The 19,446-nt window shown below is 41.3% G+C and overlaps 1 protein-coding gene across 4 annotated transcripts; it reads right to left on the bottom strand.

Moving 5' to 3' along the window:
* Window position 1: 1 nt before the first annotated feature.
* Window positions 2-9,741, bottom strand: ncln (nicalin). Of its 4 annotated transcripts, none has more exons than XM_044044893.1 (15): window positions 9,453-9,741; window positions 8,251-8,441; window positions 7,658-7,802; window positions 7,385-7,479; window positions 7,020-7,100; window positions 6,710-6,813; window positions 5,040-5,128; window positions 4,711-4,850; window positions 4,225-4,451; window positions 3,855-3,942; window positions 3,716-3,757; window positions 2,868-3,031; window positions 2,362-2,415; window positions 2,068-2,146; window positions 2-1,958 (listed from the first exon to the last, which is right to left on the bottom strand). In XM_044044893.1, the coding sequence occupies exons 1-15, from the start codon at window positions 9,625-9,627 to the stop codon at window positions 1,896-1,898; spliced, it is 1,737 nt and encodes a 578-aa protein (XP_043900828.1). In that variant the 5' UTR covers window positions 9,628-9,741; the 3' UTR covers window positions 2-1,895. The 4 variants fall into 4 exon arrangements, with proteins under 4 accessions (XP_043900828.1, XP_043900829.1, XP_043900830.1 ...); XM_044044894.1 differs by having other exon boundaries at window positions 3,716-3,754; XM_044044895.1 differs by having other exon boundaries at window positions 4,273-4,451.
* Window positions 9,742-19,446: the final 9,705 nt, after the last annotated feature.

Raw genomic sequence — 19,446 nt, 5'->3', positions numbered from 1 at the left:
ATGTGGACTTTTTATACTTTATTTTGAATCATAACTGATGTCATTTTCATTGCAAAGATCAAGTTTTGTGTCAGAGATGAAACGCAAGGTCAAACCAGAGGCGAGTTCATCTCACTGTACACATGAAAACTGTTTCAATAAATTATAAAATTCATATGTACCACAGTATTTCCCTCATATTAATACAAATGTCCTCTGTTAGTGGGGAGGGCGGGATGTTACAGGGTCATGTAGTAACACGTGGTGGAAAAAACAAACAAACACACAAGACAAAACCAGAGTTGACAGGAGGTCAAGGAAACAACAAATATGACCAAATATTATGTTTGTGTTCACAATATTTACCCAAATTTAATCCAAAACCTTCCGTGTTTTCTTCTCATCATAAGACATTTCATTTATAAATACCGCTGTGCTGGCCTGAACAAAAAATCTTCACACAGCATCAAAATTTAAAGTCACATTCTTGCCACAGTCGGCAAAAGTTCACAATCAACACACACACACACGACTTCTACTGATAATCAAGGAGTAAAGGGGGAGAGTTATCTTGTCCTGATGTGTTGGCGCTGAACTCTTCTGAACAATAAATAACTCACATGCTCTGATTAGACAAGAAAACATGACTGCTGCGCGTGACCTCCTGTAACGTGAGCTCTTTACAGCAGAGAAATTCACCAGCATCATTTTGTTTTAATCAAATCATGGGGTGGGGTGGGGGGTTTGCATTGAAAATAAGATGCACTGTGTTTCAACAGCATCTTTCTCAAACCTGGAGAAAGGAGAAGCAAAAAAAGAGAGAAGGTAAAGATCATTGTTGGGGTTTGCACTATTCTATATTAACTATATTAATGTTAAGTGAGCAGAGGAGGACATTTTTACACACAAAAAATTATTTGGCAATTATTTATCTTCCTTTCATCTCTACAATTCCGTTGATTAATTCACTACACGCGTTTATTAAACTCATACTTCACATTTTATTCAGACTTAAAGACGTAAACTGTATTTTTTAGTCTTTTTTTACTCGGGTTTTCAAGTGAAATTATTTCCGTTTGGGAGACATGGAGTGTAAAATAATCATGTTGTTTTTTGCTTGAACAATCACCTAAATGTTTGGATTTTTGTTTTAATATCCACAGAGTGAAGCGGGGATCTATGCAGGCCGCGACTGAGTTTTACTGATAACTGAAGACTAACCGTAGATTCTCCTACATGCTTGGAAGGGGAAGATGAGGTAAGAGACATTAGATGTTGCTAAATCCTACACACTGCACCTCTAAGTCTGCAGAGGGCAGCGCTCACACGTCCACAAACTTATGTGACACTTCCTCAAGTTCATAACGGCTGTGAAGAGCTTCCTGAAGCTGAAGCAATAGGTCAAAAGAAACAGGAAGCCTCTGCAGAAACCAGTGAATCTCAGTGCGAGTGTAGTTTGGCCAACGCATCTTTCAACAAAATTAATTAAACTCCATGTGTTCAGTTTTGTCCTCTAGCTGCCCAAGGAAAACATTATCACTTGATAGTGTAGTACAGTAAGAAAAGGAATGAAGAGCAATCGGCTGATCACAAACATCTGATCTCGTCTGAACCTCCGAGGCGTGACGACATCGTTTCAAATCAATTGCGAGAGTCGAATCGTGAAATATTCTCAGTGCAAAAGGAACAGTTCCTGATTATTCTGGTCTGCGGGACCAAATTGACGAAAGTTGGCAGCAGGATAGGATCTGACATCATAGCTTGTGGAGCAGGATTGAGGACGTGGAAGTGATTCTGCTGGTTTGAAAACCGGGAGAACTGCAGCTCGACCCAGCTACTGTGTTCTGACTGGCTTGAGTTTGTCGATGTCAGTGGAGAGGAGGAGGAGTAAGGGGAAGAAGAGAGTTGTGTTGATCTTAGTGGGCTTTGGCCTTGGGTTGGGTGATTCTACGCACAACACTGTAGAGGATGCCAAAGTTCTGTGGAGAGACAAGAACAGTCATTTCTGATAATGTCACTTTCTGTTACAGTGTTAGTTTGCACATGCTGAGCAGAGAGCATGTGTGCTGCACGAACACAGGCACTTACCTGGATCGCTAGATACATCACTCCTAAGTAGGCCGCGATGCAGACGGCCAGCAGCAGGTCAAAAATAGCAGGTTTCACTCTGAGGGAAAGAAAATGAAAGAGTGACTCTTTATGTGGTGGCTGCTTCTTTAATTAATTTAATTATATCTATTGAAAGCCAAAAAAAAAGAAGGATGCAATAAAAGCCTCTCTATTTTACAGATGAAAGCTGAGGGCTTTTACAGAGCTACAGTAAATCAGTATGAGCAGCAGAAGAGTGTGTGAAAGGAAGGAGGAGAGCAAATGAAAGTGTACCTGTAAGCATTCATAGTTTGCTTGAGCTGGTCATAGAAAACAAACTCTGGATCTCTGAGATGGAGAAAGGTAAAAGCTTTGAAGTTAATATCATGAGCAGAAACATTATTGTGCCGCAACTAACACTCTTTTTACATATTGATTTTCTCTATGAATGATTTGTTTGGTCCATTAAACGTGAGAAAATGATGATGCTCTCAAGCGTCTTCTTTTGTCCACAAACCAAAATGTATCACTTATGATTTGTTAAATGGAGCAAAGAAACCAGACGATATTCACATTTAAGATGCTTTTCTAGACTTACTTGCAAACAATAATTACTGGCTATAATGTAGTGTCAGCATATTTTAACATTTAAATTCACGATGTTACACTCAAGCACATGCTTTTTGACAGTTACGTCTTCAGCTAGATTTTCCTGTTTTCTTTCTAGATGACATTCATTGCTGTGACCAAAACTCTTATTCGTCTCATTAATGTTAAACCTCCGCCATCATCGTGTTTACCTTTTGTCCGCTTTCACGTAGTGTTTCTTGACATCTTTGAGGTAGCGTGTGAGGTGGTACTCCAGAGTGGACACCACGCTGCTGTCTTTGTCCAGCAGCTGAGCAGCTCGCGGCTGCGCTGTGAGCCACTCCACCACCGCTGATAACTGCTCCTCCTGCACCTGCTGATGTGTGTGTATATAATACACATGTTACAAAGACAACGTACCAGTGTGAACAATGACCTGTGCATGTACACAGACTCACCAGCAGGTGGAAAACACTGGAAAATGATTAGGGCTGTCACTTTTTTTCCACAAATCCAGTTCAAACTAATATTATGTTGACATTATATCCACCTCCTGGATCTAAGGCTGGGCTCTGCTGAGAGCGCCCTCTGCTGGACAGTCTGATGAGTCTCCTCTAGGTTGTACGTTTCAAACGCAAACTCATTTTGAAGGATCATATTTAATGTTTTAGAGTAATAAGATCAAGTTGGTTTCATATTTCACAACTCATACCTTTTAGTGTATAGAAATCTGACATTTTTATGCACTTAAACAAAGGTTTTCAGTTTCAGCCACAGCTTTAACTTTAACCCTAACTGATGTAAATACGAGATAAGATAAGATAGACCTTTATTAAAGTGACTATGTTGTCAAAAGTAAAGGTAATATAAAACAAACGTGCATTTTAACATCTTAAAACACTGAAACCTGAATCTTATTGATTAAATGTAATTCAATTCAGATTTAACATACAATCCTAACACATAGTCTCTGCTTCCCCCTCTGGTTTACAAAGTTAATGTGAGGCCAATTAATACCTAAAAGTCACTGAGTGTTCTGTACGTATGTTTGGTGACTTACCATTTGTTCAGTGAAGATCTCCAAGTCTGCAGGTGCTCCCTGCTCATAGGAGCACAAGAGCAAAAATACCACATCACAGAGAGGAAACAGACAAAGCTTGTACAGTTTCAACACATTACATCCATCTGTTAATATATACCTTCTCTGTGAGGTTGTATATGACCCTGGCCAACACCTCTGCCACCACCTTTGTGTTCCTGCTTAGTTTCTTTACATCAACGTGAGGCCTGCGAGACAGAAACACAAGTTTGCAGACGTTAGAGGAGGAAGAAAAACTCGAAACCATCAGATGGGGAAAAAAGCATACCCTGATCAAACAGGGACAGAAGAAAAACCTCAACACACCACAAGCAAGTTGGAAAAAAGAAGAAGAGGATTAATGATTGGAGAGGACAAAATGTTTTTCTACCACACTGGAGAAACATCATGTCACACCAACAAAAGCTCCAACACAGCAGATCTAACAGAATGGACACTTGCGATGCAGAGGCTTGCAGTGATAAACCCACCCAGCAGGGGGCTCTCCCGCTCCTTGGCGAGAGAAGGGGGACACTGACCGCACGTCCATAATGCTGGAGCGCTGGGGCAGACGGTGCGAGGGCAGGTGGGACAGCGTGAACGCTGGCAGGCGGCGGATCCCGAAGCGTTCGTGCTCCCAGGCCAGCATGTCGTCGGCCAGGTTTATTTTCTTGTGAACCATGGAAAACTTCACCTCCGGATACTGACTGCTGACCACCTGGGATTAGGATTAAGAATGGAAGACGACAGTGGACAGTGTCAATTTCCCAGATGTGTGATGATTTCCCAATCTGCAAAAGCTGATCAGATGCATGACGTATATAATTGCGTGTCATGTGCCGTTTATACAACGTCATTTAGAGATGCTATCAGAATGTGAAGAGGATTTTAAATAAGATAAAACAACACATCCAACATGAATATAAACTGGCCAACCCATCAGGTACAACTGGTGTATAAAGCCTCAGCGCGCTTACCGTCTCTAGCTCCTTTAGCAGGGAAAACTGAGGAGTTCCCTCTTTAGGAGGTTTGGACACATGGAGGTGCAGAGAGTCTCCGTTCCCTAGAGTGTCCAGACACAGCACGAAAGCTACGTTGTCCTGCAGCAGACTAGAGTCTATCACCAAAGGCAGCGAAAAGCACAACAGAGGAGCGAGTTAATAACTAAATTGAAAATGTATGGAGTGAGGAGGGGAAAGAAAGTGCACATGAGAGTTTAAGCACAGAAATGAAACTGGCACAGAGCAAAAGAACAGTTTGTTCAACTGCATAAATTAACATCTATTTTAAGACGGACGAACGGTACCTGTGTGGTCTAGATTCTCCTCCAGCCAACGTTTGGTGCCCTGATAGTTAAACTTCCCTCCACCGGACACAAAGAACAGCAGGTTGTACCTGAAAACACGATTCACAAATGAGTCAAAGTTGGAGGGGCATCACTAGAGAGAAGCATCTACAGGAGGATGTGTAAAACAAAATCAGCATGGAGGCGTCATAAGTGACAGACATGTCAAGTAAGAAATGCTGACTTTGATCCTATAGAGACAACTTTATTATATGCAATGCACTTACAGTAAAGTCCATTACTCCTTCACTAACTGCTTTCAGGGTCTCACTCAGCTACTCTTGAGTACATTTCGAAATAAGACCTGACCATTTTAGGTGTTTAACACAGGGTGCACAGATAATGTCCACATGCTTCTCAAAAAGCATTCACAGCAAGACACTTAGACTTCTTACTACGACGAGATGAACCACTGGGAGGCAACCGATACAACGTCTAATGTTTCATCATGTAGAAACCACATTAAGCGAGTGTGCGGTGCAAAGCTTCACTCAGGCGACTGTGTTGTTAACACAAATGGAATGTGTAAGACAACCGGATGCTGGGATACCACTTAAAAATCATCGGAATCTGAGAACCGGTATTAGATTGATACCAGTCCCTCACTGGTCAATACCAAGGAATTGATAAGCGCCTGGACAAGCAATAACACGATCTACATTTATATTACGGTATTTCTAACTCCACTTTAGAACAGTGGGGGAATCACAAGATTGGCTAGCATTTTCTGCTTCACAGCTGTCCCCTAATGATGATGAAGCAGTGACATCATAAGATTATGTGGGAAGAAGCGTCTTATGTGTAAAAATGTGCTGGCAAGTAACACTCACAAGACAATCATATAGTGATACATCACGACATCTGTCTGAACTAAAGAAAACAAAACCTGAATAGTTAAAAGAGCAACATAGAGAAAAAAGTGCATAAAGTCTATGTATTGAAAGTGGATGGAGCATTTCTTATCCTGCTGTAAACTGTGTCTTCTTCAACCAGGTAACTTCTGGCCAAGTTTCCCTCATTCATTTGTGCAACGCTGCCATGAGGAGACATCAAGTAGCGACGCCCAGCCTTAATTTGTTAATGAAAACATTGATATTTGCCCTGGCGTATCGATAACTGTATTGCACAAGGAAGGAAGGACACAGCGATATATAACCAAGTCGATGTTTCTCCTGCTGCTAATGACTGAATCGTTCTCAGTGAAGCTTCCTGGCTCCAACAATGACAGAAATCTGAACCTGCAGCTGCTTACTCCTAACCCCATTGGTATCACTTTTAAGAACTTAAAACTTGTATGCTAGATGATCCCAAGCTAACGTTTAACAGCATTCTGTGCAGCCTCCAACACTGGCTGAATAATGGCCAAGTCTATTGAACAGATTGACAGCCCTTCAATACAGTGGAGTCTATTGGTTTAAACAGCAGAGCCTGCCCACTTGTGGTGACTGAAGATGCACACTCTTCTACTCCGCTCTCCACCAGCTCTGTGATAAGTTGTCCTCAGCATCAAATTACAGAAAAGTAAGAATCAGTATTGGTATCGATAAAAATCCCCATGACAACCCACTCCTTTTCATGAGACACAAAAGACCAATAACAATCTGAAGGTGAACGTTGGTGTCATTACTCACCCGGCATGTGTCCTCTTGTAAGTATAGAGTTTTGAGAAGAGACGAGCCAGCTCCAGTAACATGGACACACCACTAGCGTTCGAGTCAGCTCCATATGACAGCCACTGGACAACACACACACACACAGTCAGATTAGTCTTCTTATTACAGTTTTATTTTCTTAAATATCACTGAAGGTCATATCAGTTTTTGGACTGTGAGCCAATAAATAAGTCACACAGATATTTACAGAGAGGATATTTCTGCTGCTCCTCACATTACTAAATGTTTTGAAAGTGTGGTGAAAAGGGGAAAGAAGCAGTGGACCTACTGGAGCAACACCAAAGGAGTCATAGTGAGCCACCACAACAATTGTGGGAAGGTCCTCTCCTCCAACTCCAGCCAAACGACCCTGATAAACAACAACAGAGTTATTCGACGCGGCAGAAACACTGAAAACAGAACACTAAAAATCTGTAGCTTTGGATTTAACTAATCCAATAGTAAAAGTGTCTGAGAGTATGACTGCAAAGCTGAAGTGAGTCACAGTCAACTCTCTGACCACAGAATGTGCCTGTCTTCAAGCGCACTGCACAAACCCCTTTTTCCTTCTGGTCTGAACATGAAGTCAATTTAATCACTTCATTGACATTACAGTACAGTTTGGAAGCACTGAGCAATTGGAAAGCATCTCACCTCTAAACTGGTGATGGCCCAGTCACTGACAGCTTTGCTCTGAGCTCCACTGGTGACCATCTGGAAGCCATTGGCTGTGGCTGTGTGCAGCAACACTAATGGAAACACAAGAAGAAAGTGAAGTTACTCTTTGATCTTAAATGTTGACTGGATGTGAATGAAGTGATTTGTGCATTATCACAAAACATGGCATACTAATCCCATGTGTGCTGTTTTTGTGTGTACAACGCAGGCAAACAGATTACATCAGCAGGTGAATACTGTAGTCTCTACCTTCAGCTGCTGATAATGAGCCCTGTGAGGAGGACGAGATTAGGGTTTGGGTGTAGATGGACAGCAGCTCATTATCCTCCATGGCAAAGTACACAGGGACAATGGTCTCAGTGGCCAACATCTCTGGCTCCAGCTCCATGAACTGCTACAGAGGATGAAGAGAGGGGCATAATATGTTTAAGCACAGCAGCTGATCAATTAAAGTTGTCTTGTCATCTTAGGTGAAATCAGTAATTGACTTAGTTGTAGGTGTTTCATGAATAACTTATTTAATGCCAACTATTGCTGTTTTGCAGTCATTTCAAAGATAATACAAAATATCAGCAAAATGGAGAACACAAAAGGAGCCATTAAGTATGACTGATGATGGATAGCTATCATTTGTATTTCTTATTCAGCTGTTAATCTGTTGATCAAGAGCATTCAATTTTACTTCACTTCTGTCTGGTTATTCAACTGTGTCATGGATAGAACAGGATAGGACATATAGTTTTATTATTCTCCAGAGTAAAACCTAAAAACCAACTGAAGCACAGCATTTCACCTGAACACACAATGTAAACAGTTATGTGTTTTTAAGTGTGTGTCAATACCTGCACTATGTCCTGGGGCACAGCAGACATGTTCTTGGGCAGAGTGATGACCACTGCTCCTGCTGACTGTCGCAGGGCTTTCTGGTACTGATCATAGGAGAAGTCTGCCAGACGCATGATAACACATCGACGACTTAGTACTTCTGCCTCCACCGTACGAGCCTCGGTGTTCAGGATGGCATTCCTCGTACCTGAGGATACCACAATCAACAATCAGCACTTTTCACCATGCTCCTGTCTTTATGCCATCGGGTGAATAACACTGTAACTGGTCATGTTTGAGATTTCTGGTGTATGTGTCAAGTTTGGTAGTTTTGAACGATTTCCAATACAAATGACAGACAAAACACGATCAACATTGTGACATGGTGTATGAAATGAGGAGTAGAGAAAAGACAGTCATCTTCCAGTAGTCCTACAAAACTCAGCTCACAGTTGGACAATATAAATATAAAGCACTCTGAGAGTGCAAAAACAGATTAAAACCTAGACCATACATTTGACATGGAAAAAACAAAGGTCATATTCACTATCACCAATTGTGTGTGTAAAAATAACTGCTTATATTATTATTTGTATTATTCTATAATAATGAAATAATTATTAATACAAATAATAATAATTAAATGCTGGTTGACTAATAATCAAAACAATATTGTTTTGTAATCCACTACTACAAAAGCAGAACAACCACGGTGCAACCAGTACACGAGGAATCGAGTAAAACCCAGGAATAAGACTGTGAACATGTTAGCCTACGTTTTGTTAATGATGGAATCACAATTTTGCATAGTGGTTTGTCTTCTGTGGTTGTCTTGCTCAGCGATTTACTAAAAATATGTTGAAATTTCATTAATAACTTATCGATTATATTATGTGATAAATTATATTTATGTAGTTATTCATATAATTTGATTCAGCACTGCACATGGAACTTTTGACGCGAGAAAATAAAAAATCTGTATTTTCATTTTGTCTTCTACTTATATCTATTTATCTGAATTCTTCACACTGACCTCAGATCACTGATCTGATGCTAAGCTATGCTAGCAGCTAGTTAGCCATAGCTGCCCAGTGTGCTGTCATTCAGCAGGCTAGCTTGATAAAGCTAATGGCGATCGAGCTAATCATTGAGCCAATCAGTGCAGTGAGGTAAACTCTTATTTACAGCTGAGAGAGAAACGGGACAAACGCCCACTCACCGTACGGCTGTCCCTGCAGGTCATACTGCTGCATGCGGTACACCGTGAACTCATGTGCCGCCTCGGCCGGGAGCGGCGACACCAGGATCAGCACCGCGGGGATAAATACGATGAAGGTGAGGGGAAACGACGACTTAAACATGTTGTCAAACACTTCACTCGCCTCCTCGAACATTTTGGCGGTCGTGTGTTGCTCACAGCCTGGAATAAAACGGTATTTGATTTGACTGCCGCCGCTCTCCAATACTGACAGCCGGGTACCTGCAGGTCAGCTAACCGACCCCGAGCAAAAGCTACACAATTGTGATCAGGCAAATCATCGGACATCCTTTTACTCTGAACTGGGAATCAGTCATAGGTTTTTGAAAACACATCATTGCATTTTAATATGAATTTGAAAGTAAATCTATACTCATGATTATAACCTGATAATCAAATATTTCTAAAGCGAATCAGAGGTCCTTCAGGAATCTTGTAGGACATCCACAAATACAGAGAGACACGTTTAAATCATGTCACTAGATGGCGCAATAGCACCACAATGTAACAATGTGGAGTAATAATACGAATAATGCTAATAATAATAACAATAACGATAATTGTATTATTATATATGGAAGAGAACCGAGTTGCCACTTAAAAAATAACAATAATTATTATAATTATTATTGTGTATATATAAGGTACCCAATCCCCATTGCTCATTGTTAATTGGATTGTCTAAATTGACCCCAGCCACTGGAGGGCCCACATCCTTGCGCCAGACCCATGCCCAGATAAATGGGGTAAGTAAGTCAAATTTATTTGTATAGCACCTTTCTCAAATATGGAATATACATCAATAAATATACATAAAATACTGATAGTTTAAACAGAAAACAAGAAAACACAATAAAAAGAATAAAACAATAACAACCATAGTTTAAACTAAAAGCCTGATTAAAAAGACGGTTCAAAGGAGCGTTCACCTTGTCTCTTAAAATGGAACATTGGGACCACAAGTAACATCTGACCTGCTGACCTCAGACTGTGGGCTGGGGTGTGAAGCTGTAGCAGGTCAGAGCTGTACCGAGGAGTTTAACAATGCAACGCTTTAAAAAGGGTTGCATCAGGAAGGGCATTCAGTGTATAAATCTCTGCCAAATCAAATATACGGATCATCCGTTGTGGTGACCCTAAGAGAGGTAGAAGCCAAAAGGGAAAAAAATGATTATATGAAGTGTGGCTTTAAAATGGCTTCTAGTGTAGTGGTTATAATGTCTGACTGTCCTGGGCTTGAGCTCCAGTGGGACCATGGCTTTATGTATGTGGAAGAGAATTGAGTTGTCACTTCAATATCTGTGGACAGGACATGGCCAAGAGGAGAGGAAGTGGGCTTGTAACTGGAAAGTAGCTTGTTTGAGTCAAGGGCTGGGTTGCCCCTGAGCAAGGCACCCAATTCCCATTGCTCCCAGAGAAGTGCTGCTCACTGCTCCTGTGTCCAGCTTGTGTGTGTTCACTACTGTGTGGGTAAGGGTGAAAGAAAGGGTTCAGTTCACTATCACTAATTGGTGCGTGTGCAAAAATAACTAATTCTAGTATTATTATTATTATTATTATAATTTGAAGAAGACTGGGGAATTCTCATTTTACAGACATCAAATTAAAGATGAAAATGAAATGCTGGTAGATCAACAATCAAAATGATCATAGGATATCGGAGCTGAAGTCATTAGCCGTTACCCCTGAAGTTTTATTATGAAGGATTGTTTGTTGTTAAAAACCCTTTTCTTATGGATAATGGTGACATCTTGTGGTTCATTAAAGTGCACCTTAAAATGTTACCACTGACCAGAGAAGACATTTGAGGAGGGAATATTATTTGCTACACTGTGGCGCTAAAAAGAAAAGTAATGATCTCACCAGTATCCATTTGTTTCCACCAGACCTTCTGACTTAAATATTTCACACTAAAAATATATACATACACGCACCATATATACAGTATATGTGTGTGTGTGCAGCTGCAAGAGCTGAAAATCATATTCTCTGTCTCTCTCGATCTCTTTTCTCCTCCCTCGCTGTCATTCCCTCCTGGGGCTGCTCTGCTAAGTGGGAGATTAATGCTGATATGATGTCCTGCCATTGCACTTAATGGACCTTGGCGTCGTTATTTCCTGTAGTATGAGTAATCCAGGCCCAGTCTGGTGAGAGGGCAAGCGTCACACAAAGCATAAAACCAATTTTACATGGACGCTGAAACTCAGTGTAACGAGTTTACATTATTGAGAAATTATCATTCGGCCTTTCAGATGACTCATAGTCTGAGGACAATACGGCCACTCTTTGACATACAGACAAAAAATATAAAGGCACAAAATACTGTTCTTGTGTCGATAGATAGATAGATAGATAGATAGTACAAACAGATATATTAGTCTGCTGATAGGATCTACACAATGATGACAATGACACACATACACATCACATACACACACAATGCATGGGCTGTTCAGTGTCCTCATTTCTTCCCAGTGCTCCTGGGAATGTCCTGAGTCAGACCAGTCTTTGCTCCTGACCTCCAGCCACAGAAAAACACTTTCACTGTGTGACCACACAAAAGGTGCAGTCACTGTGTTTGTGGGTAAGTGCCATGGATTAATGAGAGATTAGCTGCACAGTGGTACAGTTTCTATCTGTGAGCTGCCCCCCTCTCCCTCTACAGTTCATCATCCCTTCCCATTCTTAGAGGGTGTCGTCATTTTCTCACCATGCCGACAGGTTTCTGAAACAGTGGCTGCAATGAAGTGCTTAAACCACCCAGCGACTGTAGGTCAGAATCACAGAATACCAAAGATGTACCGTAAGAGGGAGTGCTCTTTGGCGTGGTCTCTCCACACTAAAACCACTATCTCCACACCGCGATGGTCTTGAAGAGTCTAGATGTGTGGAGCAGGCCCTCTGAGTCATTCAATATAATCCTCCTGATAATGAATGGGAGCTTAAAAACACAGCAAGTCCCTGCTTGATGGATAGAGTTGCCAATAAGCGATGGGTGGATCAGTGATTAGAACAGTAACACACTGAATCTCCTTTGTTAAAGCTTGTACATTAAATGAAAAATGTCAACCATTTATTTTTCTGCATGCTCTAGTAACTGGATAAAAGTGATTACAGTTGCTAATTTGATTTATGAAGCCATCTTATTTCATTCAAATGCTAATTCAATTTATATTGCAATTGTGATTTATAGCAATTTCTTTTCTTCCTTAAACCAATATTGAATGATGTATTTTTTGGCGACAATGACCCATGAGTCATGTTTCCAAAATCAATGCACATGCTCAGTTAGTCTGACATTTATCTAAATCGAATGGGACGGTGGTACTTAACATGTATAACGGAACGTTTCCTTTTTTTCTTTTAAGTTAACTGCAGCATAGAGCTGCCCCTGCTAATAATAAAATAAATACAATATAAATACTTTTCCTACTCTATGTTGACTGAGCTAGTGCTATAATAAAATAAAATAAAAGTAATTCTAAAAATAAAAAGTGTTAAAAATAGTCTCTCATATGCGTCAGATTTGAAAAAGCTTTTTTTGAAAACGCTGGATTGCAGATAACACTGATAAACGGAACTTCCAATACAACTGCTGCTTTTGTTCATCAAGCCAGTGGAAATGTCACAATTCCACAGGAGAAAGCAAGTTTCAAAATTGTCAAAAAAGTAAATAAATCACAATATATTGAATTTTTGCCTCCATCATTACACTGAAGAAGGCAGAACCTGAAGTGTCTTTCTGTTTAATTGTAAGTGTTGTTATTCATTTAAATCATTTAAAGTGTTTGCAATGCACTTCTCTCAACATGACTTGGCAATAATGGATCTGGCGTGTGAACTGAGGCGACGGCTGCCTCTCTATTCAAAATATGACCATTGTTTTCCTTTCCTCTCCTGCTGATTTGCAGTGATTTGTGGCCACGGGCCTGATGGAGGCAATATTGCCCAGGCTTCTTTATGTACCATGCAATTGGTTTACCAATCATTTTCATTAAGGCCAGAGGAAATAAGACAAGGAAAAGGGAGAACATTGAGTATGACAGCTGAGCTGCAGCCACTGAGACCATGAACCTATTTGGTTGCGCAGGGCAACAGTCAGATAATGGATGACGAGGCCTCATGGAGCCAGCCGTTCCATTAGGTTTCGTTAATGCGGTCAGAGGAGGTTGGCGTGGCTCATCTGCCTTCAAATCCACTTTCAGAGACGCTCACTCATGCTGGACAGTGGATTCAGCCTATCCCTTGCTTTTTCTTCTTCTCTCTCCACTGTTTGCCTTGTACTGGGAACTTCCTCTTGTGCCTTACAGTAAATATATACTTCTTTTTATCATTTTCTCTCCCGCCTTCTCACCCCTTCTCGCTCCTTTTCCCCAATCGTTTTTGGAGTCGCATCCATTTAGGGCTGCTGTTTTAGATTAGCTTGTGGTGTTCTTGCAGTTCCGTCACAGTCATTGCAAAAGAGTAAAAGGCTTCACAATGTCCCTGAATTATTACACCGAGGGATTTGTGGCGGATACGCGCTTTTGCAATACCGAAATCTTGGAAGCTTATTTTTAAAACTCAATGCTTCTCTAATGCTATATAAGCATGTCACTGCAACATGTGTGGCAAAATGGGAACTCCGGGCTTGTGAAACAGGTGTATGTGTTATGACCGGCTGTGTGAACTGTACATTTAGTGGGCGGAAAGAGAGAAATTCATGAATGGAGACACGGATGTGTGCGTGTATGTGGCAATCGAGTTCTGCATTGTGCTGGGAATAAGTGTGATGAGACACAATCGTGTCAAATTCTGTCTGTCTGTCTCTGTAAAGCTTCTGTGTGTAGCGTTGGAGCAGGTATTTGTGAAACGACAACCACAGAAATGTTGACCGATGGGTGCCACCTCTTCACGTGCTTCTCAGTGTTCCACTTAATGGTACTGATCTTTCAAGGCTGCCAGAACAATCAGTCTGTGTTCCTAAAGTTTTCTCCACCTGGAAGGCACAAGTTCTTCAGGAATTAAAAGAAACAAAAAAAAACCCTTATGCTCACTTTGTCCGTTTACAACACCTTTCTCAAACAGCAGGACGTTTGGAACAAAACCTTTTACCCTAACGAAGGTCTAATGACAAAAAGGCTGATTGTCTTTACAGTAAAAAAGTAAATGTGTCACGAACTGTGAATAGTCTTCTTATACTTCAGCATGTTGATAGTGTGGTCTTCCCAGAGTTCCAAGAAAACTCATGGCCTACTGTAACAGCTTTGATAAAACATCTGCAAAGAATCTCATGCAGTAAATGTGGTATTTTATTGATAAAAAAACAAAGTTGGCTGAAACAAACCCTGTCTATATGCCAAATCACTCACTGGTTTTAACTTTTGAACTTCACACTCTTTGCTTCCCTCTCTCATTTCATCACATTTTCTTCATTTCCTGCTTCCTGCAAGCAGATGGATCTGACTTTCTGGCTAAGGCCCGAGTGTTATCTGCGCTGAGTGAGAGCGGGGCTTCCTGGTAGCTTCAAAGCCAGCAGATGTTTTGAGTCCCTCCAAACCAGGGAACTTTGCTGCCTTCATGATTACAGTTTCTCACTGAGGTGGTCAGTTGGCTTTATGACAACCAGCAGCACAGATGTTTTGTGTTTGTGTGGGTTAATGCCCCTGTGCTGACACTGTGCAAGCAGCTATAGTGATAATGTGTGGGTCGGTACTGAGAAATCCACAGAGACAGATAAAGGAATAGTGTGCACCATGTGGCAAAAACAGTCTAATTTCACACAAATCTCACCGCAAGTGCAAACAGAAGCAGAAGGAAACCATTCACTACGTCCCGTGTGTCCTGGTTCAGATTACTTCCTAGGGGAGGGTTCCCTAGAATTTCAATCATACTGCCCCTCCTCACTTACTGTCCCACTTGTACATCTGGCAAATGCCAACCGATATTTATATACATAACAAACAATGGGTGCACACAGACAGAGGAGCCACAATGATTTAAATAGCTCAGGAGGCAGACGCTGTAGCAGCAATGCTGTGATGAGCTGGTGGCAGATAGCGGGCTTCCTTTATAAACCTCCTCCAGCAGGATGGACAACAACGCCTTCAACAGCACATGTTCGACCCTGCATCATCCCATCTGCAGCACGGCCAGTTACAAACCAGATGTGATGACACTGTGTAGATCAGGCCCTCCTCATTCACATTTGATTCTAGTTCTTGATTTGAACCCTGTGTCATACTGTTCATCAGAAAATATTCAAGAAACGGATGCATGTGTTGGTTAATATATTAATTTGAGCGTGAGGGGAAAAAAGTTCCATCCAAACATAAAATCCACCTTTGATGATGACGACGCTCCATTTCGTTTGTTATGACCGTGTCCCAGAATGCTTTTCAATGATTAGATTAATACAGCAAGATGTAACGGTAAGTGATGGAGCTGTGTAAATTGGATTCCTTTCAACACACTGTAGAAGATTAATCTCGATTAAATGTGATTATGAGGAGAACCGGCAGACTACTGCAATAAAAAATACACAACCAGACATTGAGATCAAAAAAATATATAAAGTATACACACTACACTAAACTCACAGCTTGACTCCTGTTTCAATAACCTGAACCTGGTCGGCAATCAGTCAGCAATCAGGCTAATCAAGCCAATCAGGGTGGCAAACAACCAAAACAAACAGCGGGAGTGTGAGCGATGGTACAAGAGTGTGACCTCTGGCCGAGGCTGCCTCATGACTAATTGGTGTTTGAGCTCAATCACAGTCAGCACACTTCCTACTCCTGTGAGCCTGCTAAATGGTAGTATTCTCTCTTTCAGCCTCCATTCTCTTTCTGTGTCTCTCCCTCCTGGGTCTCTAACACCCCACCTTTCGGTCTTTCTGTCTGGGCCAGAGGGAGGCACCGTGGGAGTTTAATTGCCTTGTATTTCCACAAAGCCAAGTTCATTACATTAACAGCAACAGCCCACGCTGCATACTTCTAACCTGCTGCAATTTGTTTTTGTATTTATTAGGCTGGCAGAGAGGCAACTGGGGGAGAGAGAGCACGCTGGGTGAGGGAGAAGGTCAGAGGGAGCTCAGCAGGCATAAGCGTCCATTGTGCCAAGAAATGAAAACATGACACAGGGGTAAGAACAAGGCTTGCAGGGCCTGAACAGACTTCTGTAGGAGGAATCAGGCACTCGGGCATAGATGCAAAGGCATGAGATATTGAGAACGATGCTGGGAAGGTCACGTTATGCTTCAACCTTAACAGAAGATGCAGGTTGCCTATAACAACGGCAGTGTCTTGGCTAATGTAGACTGACACTTTATCTAATCTGTCTAATCTAATCCACCAACCATGGTCGCTGAAATTCAAATCAAGCATCAGAAAAGGGAAGAAAGCTGATTTATGTGACTTTGAAGAGGGTTAACAGAGGATGAGTGTGCAGTGTGATAGAAAAGTAGCAGTAACTCAAATACCCTAGACTAGAAAACCTCATCATCAAACTCAGTCTGCTTTATATTTTTCAGCAGATTTTAAAATCAGTAATATCGCCAATGATAGTCTCACAATCTTCGCTCTGTACTTTAACATTACGACAGTGAGGAGCAGACTATTTGTCACTGTACTTCTCATCTTGCCACAGGAGATGAGTTGTATTTTAAAGTAAAACACAGGCTGACAGTGACGCTCGTCTCCTCCCGTGGCTGAATTCCAGATGTGAAAGTGTTGTGGACCTGACAGCGGTCTATTCATCATCCCTCACGGGTCATCCATCACAAGTGGCAGGCGCTGAGCTCCATGAAAGTCCAGCACTCTGCTCTGAGTGCCCCACTGGCGGTACCAGTCCAACATGTGCTTCAGAACGCTTCCTGTAGTGCAGTGATTTATTCACTCTGTGAAACGTTCATGTGCTGAGGTGATTCATTGGTAAAATCAGAAAACAGGCAGCAGTTATAGCACATCTATTAACGTCACGACCCAAGAAGAAATGCAGAATCCATGGTGTCAAAAGTGACCGAGAAGGAGTATGAATGGGTGAATGGCAAAACTGTAGTGTAAAGCAGCTTTGAGTGATCATCAAGACTAGAAAAGTGTTATATAAATACAAATGATTTAAAAATATATATATTTATATATGTTAGAAGCAGTGAGGAGTTTCTATGTTTAGTTTTATTTATTATTGTCCAGTAATGTGGTCACCCTCGGATTTCACCCATCATCAAATGTGTTGTCCAGAGTAACAAACAAATTCCACCTCACCTCTTTTCTGTTGATACGAGAGAAATGTGTATTTGCCAACGCCACAAAACAATGTCCAAAACGTGTGTGCAAACTACAGCATCTTACCTCTCTCAGTCAGTGGATTTCCACCTGTTGCATTAACTTTTTCTCTTTAAAAAAAAAAACACTGCAAACAAAAACAGGAAAATGCTTTAAAACTTTCCTGTAAACATTTAAACGTTCTTGAATTGAAAAGGCAAACTGTGCATTTCTCCGTGTGCCACATGTGTGCATACATGTATCACGTATGTGCATGCACGCTTGCAGGTGTTTCTCGTTTATTCATACATGTACATACAGTAGCATATATGTGAGTCTCAGTCGTCCTCCCACGGCACCTGTGTGGCATCTGCTGTGTGCTCTGCTTTGAAGCTGGGCAGTGGTGATTCATCCAGATGTGGCTCTAGAGGAGCAAAGACTTAAGGGAGTCTCAGGGGATTTTCCCCTCCTCGATGGCATTAGCAATATAGTTGATGTGTGTGTGTGTGTGTGTCTTATAGCTTCTCCTTCTACCTTTCATTGTTGCATGACTCTTCTTTAACTACTTGCAATTTCTGCTACTCCTCCTGTTCCCTTTTATTAATTTCGCTTTCTCTACTGAGCTAAATTTGCTTCACTTCACTGCATGTGTTTGCCTCAGGTTTCTATAGCGTCTGTGTTGATTTCAAAGCAGGAGAAGAACACGTTTAATGTTTGTATTGCTCATTACAATCTTTACACACTGTTCATATCATCGACGACTACACCTGTGCTTCAGCTGTGACAAATCAAAACGTCTGTTGAGAAAAACAAAGCTGGTTGCAAAGCGAAACGGAAAAAAGTGTTAAAGTGATTAAAGTAATAAAGGTGCAATCCATCGCATTAGCCAGAGTTAGGGAGGGAGAGTGTGGGAGATGAACACTCGTGTGGCTGTTATAACGTTACAAGCTGAGATATACTGTAGATGACTCTGTGCTTTAGAAATACGGGAAATAATAGAATGAGAACTTGAACGCAGAGCCCTGCAGGCCGCATGCACATTCCCTCTCTTTAACGGCTTACAGCAAAAACTGCCCACGCTTCAGGGAACACGTGTCTATTTTCACTGTCATTTTATTTTTTTTTTGGTCATTCTGTGGAAGAAACGCCAACCTTGATGGGACCAGTGGTCCTCATGGAGACCAAAGCCTGTTCATAGTGAGGCAGAAACTAAGTGTTGGGGCTCTGACTAAGATTAAGGCTAAGATTTGAATTGTGGTTGGGTAAAGGTTAGACTTAGGCCATGGTTGTTTTGGTTAGGTTGTCCATATGAGTGAAATTCAGTGTCCTTACAAGAATAACTGCACAAACCTGTGTGTGTACGTGTGTGTGTGTTTACTGATCAGTAGTCCTCATAGAGACCAAAAGCTGATCCTAATAAGGCAGAACCTCATTTCTGAGGAACTAGTTATGTTTACATTGTGGTTTAGTTGAGGTTAGGCATTAACTGGTTATGGTTAAAGATGGTGTTTTTTTATTCTGTCCAAATGAGTGTGTGTTACTTTTTCTAAATAATTTGGCCAACCTTTGAGAGCAGCTAAAGAAAAAGAAAGGGAGCTCCTCAGAAACTGGAAATATAACTGAAATGTCTATAGCTTGATGATCTGAGGTCTGTCTCAGCAACATCCTGCTATGCCTTAACTTCCCCTGAGTAACAAACTGAATTACACACT

This window comes from Solea senegalensis, linkage group LG14 (genome assembly GCF_019176455.1).
Source record: "Solea senegalensis isolate Sse05_10M linkage group LG14, IFAPA_SoseM_1, whole genome shotgun sequence".
In the NCBI taxonomy this organism is placed as follows: Eukaryota; Metazoa; Chordata; class Actinopteri; order Pleuronectiformes; family Soleidae; genus Solea; species Solea senegalensis.
This window is presented reverse-complemented; position numbering and strand designations above follow the sequence as displayed.

Bases quoted from the DNA above. Each gene is read 5' to 3' on its own strand.
- ncln (XM_044044893.1), bottom strand. From the start codon at position 9,627: ATGTTCGAGGAGGCGAGTGAAGTGTTTGACAACATGTTTAAGTCGTCG. The intron at 7,101-7,384 runs GTGAGATGCTTT...GTTGTTTATCAG, and splicing joins GGGCCATCACCAGTTTAGAG to GGTCGTTTGGCTGGAGTTGG. The intron at 3,943-4,224 runs GTGGGTTTATCA...TCTGTCTCGCAG, and splicing joins GCGGGAGAGCCCCCTGCTGG to GCCTCACGTTGATGTAAAGA.